Consider the following 8,513-nt stretch of genomic DNA (forward strand, 5'->3'; position numbering starts at 1 on the left):
AAAAATAGTCAAAAATAAGGAGCTCAGAAAATATCAGTGAAATCAGAGACAGAGGACAGATCCAGGAAGAAACAGTCAAAGGCAATTCAGTGAATACAAGTTTGAGCTCTACTCTTCCACGCCACAAGAAGAAGAAATGCCCTCTACAGAATTAGGGCAACAACACTGACAAACCACCTGCTGTATAAACAAGCGTCCAACACCTGTTTCGATCATGAGGTCGGTATGAAAGTTGGAGGAAGGTCTTGTGTCTATTTGGAATCCATAGCTTGGAAAAACTCCCTCTTGAGCTTTGCGCTGTTAGTAGCATGACAATGTTTAAAAAAAGATTGAAAACCTGGCTATCTGTCCATGTTTGAAACAACCAGATTTACTTTCTCTTCAGACCTGTTCTCGGCCCAGGGACACTCTTCGGAGTAGCTGTAAACATTACAAGTTGCATTACAGTGCTCTCAGTGTATTGTTAACTCTTTCTAGCCAAGCCACAGGAACCAGGGAGAAGCACAACGAAGTGGAACCAAACAACTGAAGGCTAAAGAAAAGAGGGGTTCTGCTCTCTAAAGCACAAAGTATTGTCCCAATTTGCACCGACCAGAAGGAAGACAAATCTTTACCCACAAGCACGCAAAGCCGCCATCCAATGTAAGGACGCAATCACCCAGAAAGGCGCCTTACTTTTACTATGAATGCGATAGGTATTTAGTGAGTCTTGTATTTTATTGTTCAATCAGAAATCAAGCATCCAAAACACCACAGACATACAGGGAATGTGAGAATAACGCAAGTAGCTTATCAACCATGTTGGCCCTTCAGGAAACACGGTCATGTGATGTAGACAAATATATATCCATCCCAAAAACACTAAGCAAGAAAAAAGAATCATACACATGCAGCGAGAGCTTTAGTTTGTCATCACTACTAAAGCACCATCAGCAAACACACACAGGAGAAAAATCGTGCAATTGCACTGAATGTGTGAAGAACTTTAATCAGTTAGTAATCCTAAAAGATCATCAGCGAACACACACAGGGGAAAAACCATACCATTGCACTGAATGTGTGAAGAGCTTTAGTCAATCATCAATCCTACATAGACATCAGCGAACACACACAGGGGAAAAGCCATACCAATGCACTGAATGTGTAAATAGCTTCAGTCAATTATCAAATCTCCAAATACATCAGAAAACACATACAGGGGAAAAACCATACGATTGCAGTGAATGTGTGAAGAGCTTCCGTCGGTTAACAGACCTCCGAAGACATCAGCGAACACACACAGGGGAAAAACCATACCATTGCAGTGAATGTGTGAAGAGCTTCAGTTGGTTATCACTTCTCCAAACACATCAGCGAACACACACAGGGGAAAAACCATACCATTGTAGTGAATGTGTGAAGAGCTTCAGTTGGTTAACAGACCTCCGAAGACATCAGCGAACACACACAGGCGAAAAACCATACCATTGTGGTGAATGTGTGAAGAGCTTCAGTCGGTTATCACTCCTCCAAACACATCAGCGAACACACACAGGGGAAAAACCATACCATTGCAGTGAATGCGTGAAGAGCTTCAGTCGGTTAACAGACCTCCGAAGACATCAGCGAACACACACAGGGGAAAAACCATACCATTGTGGTGAATGTGTGAAGAGCTTCAGTCGGTTATCACTCCTCCAAACACATCAGCGAACACACACAGGGGAAAAGCCATACCATTGCAATGAATGTGTGAAGAGATTCAGTCAGTTAGCAGACCTCCGAAGACATCAGCGAATACACACAGGGGAAAAGCCATACCATTGCAATGAATGTGTGAAGAGCTTCAGTCAGTTAGAAGACCTCCGACGACATCAGCGAACACACACAGGGGAAAAACCATACCATTGCAGTGAATGTGTGAAAAGCTTCAGTCGGTTTTCACACCTCCAAACACATCAGCGAACACACACAGGGGAAAAGCCATACCATTGCAATGAATGTGTGAAGAGCTTCAGTCAGTTAGCAGACCTCCGAAGACATCAGCGAACACACACAGGGGAGAAACCATACCATTGCGGTGAATGTGTGAAGAGCTTCAGTCGGTTAGCAGACCTCCAAAAACATCAGCGAATACACACTGGGGAAAAACCATACAATTGCAGTAAATGTGGAAGTAGATTTAGTGATTCCTCAAATCTCACGGCTCATCAACGAACACACACAGGGGAAAAACCATTCAAGTGTAATGAATGTGGGAAGAGCTTTAGTCAAGTATCAAATCTCCGAAGACATCAGCAAAAAAATCACAAGGGAAAAAACACAAGAACAGTGAATATGGAAGTCGTTTTAGGCTATTATTAAACCTACAAAGCCATCAGCAAACACACACAGGGGAAAAACCATTTAAGAGAAATGATTGTGGAAGTAGATTTAGTGATTCCTCAAATCTCAGGATTCATCAGCGAACACACACAGGAGAAAAACCATTCAAGGGCAGTGAATGTGTGAAGAGCTTAAGTTGATTATCAAACCTACAAAGACATCAGCGAACACATAATGGGGCAAAACATATTTTTGTAGTGACTGTGGCAGGAGTTTTATAGAGTCCTCAGCATTAAGGATTAATCAGCTAACTCACAAAGGGAAAAAGCCATTTAAGTGCAGTGAATGCATGAATAGCTTTAGTCAATTATCAGACCTACAAAGACATCAGCGAACACAAACGGGATAAAAACCATACCATTGCAATGAATGTGGCAGTAGTTTTACTGACTCCTCTGCATTAAGGAATCATCAGCGACCTCAGAAGGGGAAAAACCATTTAAATGCACTGCATGTGTGAAAAGCTTTAGTCAATTATCAATCCTACACACCCATCATCGAACACACACAGGACAAAAGCCATTCAAGTGCAGTGAATGTGTGAAGAGCTTTAGTCAATTATCAAGTCTATATAGACATCAGCGTACACACACTGGGTTAAAACCATACAACTGTAGTGAATGTAGGAAAACCTTAAGTGCATCTTCCACATTAAGAATTCATCAGTTAACACACACAGAGGAAAAGCCTTTCAGTTGCTGTGAATGTGTGAATATCTTCTGTCAGCTACTAAACCTACGAATACATCAACAAACACACACAGAGGAAAAATGATATTGCAATAAATGTCTTAACAGATTTTGTCAAATATCAGGTCTCCAGAGTCATCAGCGAAAACTCAAGGGGAAAACCTTACAAGTGCACCGAAAGTGTGAAGAGCTTTTGTCAATTTTCGATGCTACACAGGCCTCCGTGAACACATACCTTCATTTAACTTACTTAGAAATAATCCTAGAAATGCAGTGAATCCTGAAAGTACTTTATTAAATTAACAATAATTGTGATCCATCTAAGGACATAGTCAGGAGCAGAACATTGCAGTTATTGTGAGATGAAGGAATTACAGAAAAAAGAGAATTATAATTATGAGGACTATTCAAATTCCTGCTGAAGGAAGACTCAACTAAAAGGAAAGAAGAAAAACAAATAATGATATTTGTAACATTATAAAACTGTCTGTTCCCAGTGATTGCTCACTTTTGAGCACACAGCAAAACAACATGATTTACTAGGAAATCCACTGGGAGACTAGCACAATGTGGCATAAAAGAAAAGAAACACTTGTGGTTTTTATTTGATGAAGTAGAGTTAAAAAGAAAAACATCCAATGGTTCCTGTTCATGCTACCTGTAAAAGCAGCACTGGGAACTATGTTTGGGCTAAGAAGGGTATTTTCAGGTAACTGGAAGGATTAGTGCTAAAACCTATACACTCAACACACTCTGACTGAGTCCCTGCAGGAAGAACTAATTTAATAAGCACACCTCAGAATATTCACAGCTGATTGTAGTGTTTGGTCATTTCATACAACAGTGATGACTCAGTGAAAGTGGTCAGAAAACAGTGTTCAGAAGCAGAGAAGTGAAAGGAGCAGAATGTGAGCGGTAGCTCTTAGGGTTAATTCTTGCCGTGTATAACATTTACCACCCAAGCCCTGACCCGGAAGAAGGGAAAGGAGCAGAATGTGAGCTGTTACTCTCAGGGTTAATGCTTGCAGTGCAGGACATTTACCACCCAAGCCCTGATGCGGAAGAAGTGAAAGGAACAGAATGGGATCTGTTACTCTCAGGGTTAATTCTTGCAGTGCACAACAATTACCACCCAAACCCCGATGCAGAAGAAGTGAGAGGAGCAGAATGGGAGCTGCGACTCTCCCCGTTACTGCTTGCAGTGCACGACATTTACCACCCAAGTCCTGACACGGAAGAAGTAAAAGTAGCAGAATGTGAGCTGTGACTCTCAGGGTTATCCTTGCATTGGACAACTTTTACGACCAAAGCCCTGACGCGGAATAAGTGAACAAATCGGAATGAGAGCTGTGGCTCTCAGGGTTAATGCTTGCAGTGCACGGCATTTACCGCCCAAGCCCTGACGCGGAAGAAGTGATGCTTATGTTCACCATGGCATGCATCCGTAAATGAAGCCATCATAGTGGCACTTCACAGAGGTGTTTATCATCGAGCTGGATCTTGGCCAATCGCTGACTATGTAAACGATTTGCGGTTAGATTAATTGTATAAATATTTGTTATGAGTTTCTTATTTACAGAGGATCATTAAACCAAATCCTAAGTGGTCATAAAACAGATTCAGTGCATGATAGCAAAATTATTGATAGGAATTATTGTGGAATGGAGTAGGCTAGTACAAAGAGTTTGTTATAACACTACAAGCACCATGTAAGGGTGAAGCGTCAGCAGTTATAAAGTTATGGGTATTTGAGATTAGTTATTCGTATTTGAGGTTTTGATTTTTTTAAACGCTCCTGCAAAGGTAATATCCATAACGTTGCTCTAACTATGTCTCAGTCTAACTCAGCGATTACCTTTTTTCTCATAATATTCAAGGCAGTTCTTCTGAGCCCCTATAGGTACGTACAGTGCTAAAAGTCTAGCAAAGGCAATCTATGGAGCTACTCTACTGGCACACTGAGTAGGACCTGCTTAAGCTGTTGCCACATGTTACCTTTAAAAGGGAATTTTTTTGCCTAGTCTGCAGGTTAGTAATTCCATAGTCCTACAGGTGCATAACTATAAATATTCTCTCTCACACACATATATATATATACATATATATACATATTATATATTCACTGAAAAAACCATAGGTTTTACACACGTTATAGTTAGGAATTAGCAATTAAAAAAACATAGCAAATTCATTGAAAAAACCCATAGGTTTTATATCAGTTATAGTTAGCTGGACAATTTACTCATACAAAACCATTGAAATTCCCACGTTATGGTTAGTTGTACTCACTATAACTGGCGCACCCGCAAAGCACTGCTAATGATGTCACATATTACATCACTCATGACATAGTCAGTGACATCACTCATGACATCACTGATGACATCTCAAATGACATCACTGATGACATCATCCAGTGAATGTGTGTCTTTCTGATTTTTTTTTATATATATATATACCTAAACATTGAGGGAAGAACAAACGGTTAAATAAGTATTTAAATGGATGGGGTTTTTTCCATTGATTGTATAACTGACTTATTAAGTGTATGTTACTAAATACATGTATTAGCAATTATTGTTTAAAGTTGTAAATATCTGTATCACTGTCTCCCTTTATCTATAGACGGATGCTTGGGTTGGTGAGTAGCTACATGATTGTCTATATGGGATATTAGTTAGTTTTTTGAGTATTAGTAAGAGTGTCTGTTAAGTTTGGTGGGGGGTATTACTTTGTGCATATATGAATGAAGGAGTGGCTTACTGTTTGTATATGTTTTGAAGACAGCATGTGTGCAGGACTGTATGGGTGGATGAGTGTGTGTATGGGTGTGTTAGTAAGTGAATGACTGTCTGAATCATTTCTTTATGAGTAACTACATATGTTTTAAATTTGTATAAGTAAAAATTGATGCATATAGGTAAGTATGTGTGAGAGTGAGAGATAATTTCTAATTTAAAACACTTGTAGAGCGCGGCGTACACCTTGCGGTTTCTTGGCGCTGGAGGTTCAGAACTGAGGGGGAAAGACCATGGAAGGGTGGAGTGAGTATTAGGCGGGGAAAGCCTGGCTGAAAAGGAAAGTTTTCAGGTCTCTACGGAAGGAGAGATACTGAGTTGCGGAACGAAGATTGTCTGGAAGTGAGTTCCAGAAAGTAGGAGCCAGAGTTGAGAAGTTAGAACCGCCCCACTTTTTGCGTGAGAAGCGAGGGATCTGGAGAAGGGACTTGGAGGAAGACCGGAGATTTCTGGCGGGGACATAGGGTTTAATTAGTGAGGCGATGAAAGCGGGGGCAGTGCCCTGGCGGGCCTGAAAAACCATGCATCCGATCTTGAAAAGGGAGCGTTGTTTCACAGGGAGCCAGTGAAGCTCTTTTAGAAGGGGGGTGGAGTGGTGATAGCGCGGAAGGCCGTATATCAGCCTGGCCGCCTGGTTCTGGATGGTTTGGAGTCTACGCAGGCTATATGCTGGAATGCCATGATAGAGGGCGTTGGCGTAGTCCAATCGTGAGATTACCAGGGCGGCTATGATGATCTTAAGTGCCTGGGGAGAGAAGAAGCGGGAGACAGAGCGGATAGTTCAATAGATTGTAAGAGTTTCTGTATAAATACGTTTTTGTTCCTATAAGTGATTGTTTTAATGAAAAAGTATGTGTACGTTTCTGTAGAAGTAAGAGTAGTGGTGTATGTATAGCTGTGTAAGCAAGTGTACGGTTGTTTTATAATTTATTTGCTTGTGTGAGTATGTGTGTGAGTAACTCTAAGGATGAGTTTCGTTGTGTAATAAAATGCATAGATGAATGAGTATTTATGATGATTGAGTATGTGTATGAGTAACTATATAGAAATGTTGGTGAATGAGTTAATGTGTATGTATATTTTACAACTTCCGAATAGGTTGTTGTAAGTGGAATTAGTTTCTCCATTGTTTTGAAATGTTTTGATTCTTTTTTCAATGTGTGTATCAAAGCTTATATTACACTGAGAGAGGGTCTGCCATTCTTTCACAAGGATGATGTCATCAGTGATGTCATCAGTGATGTAATTTGAGATGTCATCAGTGATGTCATGAGGGATGTCACTGACTATGTCATGAGTGATGTAATATGTGACGTCATATGGCTGAGATACCCGCCACCCCCTCTCGACACAATCCCCAAGGATGGGAAACCGAAACGGTTCTGAACTTTTGGAAGGCGGGAGGGAGTGACCCTCCCGGCCGTATTTATTAAAATATGAAACAAAATCAAAACATTAAAATAACAGTTTCATATTATGTACAATTTCATTTCCACATTACGATGTTTGGCTAACCTTAACAGATCTCTAATACAAAGATTCTCCTAGCCGATCCAACATCCTACAAAACATTTGACTTGAAATTGTACATCCTAACGTTAAGGGCCAACGGCAAGGTCGTAACCGGTGTCAGATCCCTAAACCAGAAATACAACCCTCACTTGTGAGAGGACCAACCGCACAGAGGCGTACCTCAAGTGCATCTACCAATTTCCCTTGGACTTGACGGGGGCCCCAATGAACTCGACGCCATTTAACGGTCGTCCGAGGACTAGTGTGAGGTGTCTAAGAGGTAGCGTAAACCCCCTCCCGAACCCCACACAACTTACCCATCTGCCGTCGCAGATGTCCTGGCCCCGGGAAATTCCCCAGGAGGGCCCGTAGCCCCTCCTATCCAGGAAGGGGCCTTGACCACCTTTCCTTTCCTTCCGGCGGCCTATCCTTAGACGGGACCGCCTCCCCGTTGAGGGGCCAATGGCCACCTCCCCCGAGCTCTCCCATCCGTAATGGGTGACGCCCCCCCATAGGGATCTTCCAATTACTGCTCACCGATCATGACCTTACCGCCACAGGCCGGATAGTTGACCGGCTATCCGGACCCCCCACAACAACTCCTGCCTAAAGGTCATGTTATAAACTTTTTAACCAAGCTATGAGGTCTCCTATGAGTAACTCGTTCCCCACCCGGGACAAATGAACACCGTCCCCCAAATACATACTGTCCCCTCTGATACAACCATGCGAGACAAAATGCAGAGTACTTGAACGAAACAATCTACTCACTTTGTTATTTATTTTCCTTACTGAATGATTCAGAGCAGAAACAGAAATAGCCCCCCGCCACACTTTTCGTGGGATCATGTGGGACCATGCAATTGTGCACCCTGGAACTCTCCTTGCCAACCAACTTACTGTGGAAAGCATTGCCTCAAGAAGAAGTCGTCTACCAGTGGCCACCAAATCGTTGCCCCCAAGATGAACTATGATTATAGACGGCGGTGACCTTGTCCGCCCTAACAAATCCTCGAAAAAGGATTGAAACTGGTCAATACAGAGCCCGCCCTTTCCGTAGAAGGACACACTGTACCCGTATTCCCCAGCCACGTGAATCATGTCACCTGCTTTGAATACGTCCGCGGCACGCCTCACGTATGAGTGGCCC

General features: G+C 42.1%; 1 protein-coding gene across 1 annotated transcript; it reads left to right on the plus strand.

The window, feature by feature from the left end:
- Positions 1–665: 665 nt before the first annotated feature.
- Positions 666–2,504, plus strand: LOC144828357 (uncharacterized). The gene is made up of 2 exons (XM_078686505.1): positions 666–2,276; positions 2,435–2,504. Exons 1-2 carry the CDS (start codon positions 799–801, stop codon positions 2,502–2,504), a joined length of 1,548 nt encoding a protein of 515 aa, XP_078542631.1. The 5' UTR covers positions 666–798.
- Positions 2,505–8,513: the final 6,009 nt, after the last annotated feature.

Source organism: Lissotriton helveticus, chromosome 1_1 (genome assembly GCF_964261635.1).
Source record: "Lissotriton helveticus chromosome 1_1, aLisHel1.1, whole genome shotgun sequence".
Classification (NCBI taxonomy): domain Eukaryota; kingdom Metazoa; phylum Chordata; class Amphibia; order Caudata; family Salamandridae; genus Lissotriton; species Lissotriton helveticus.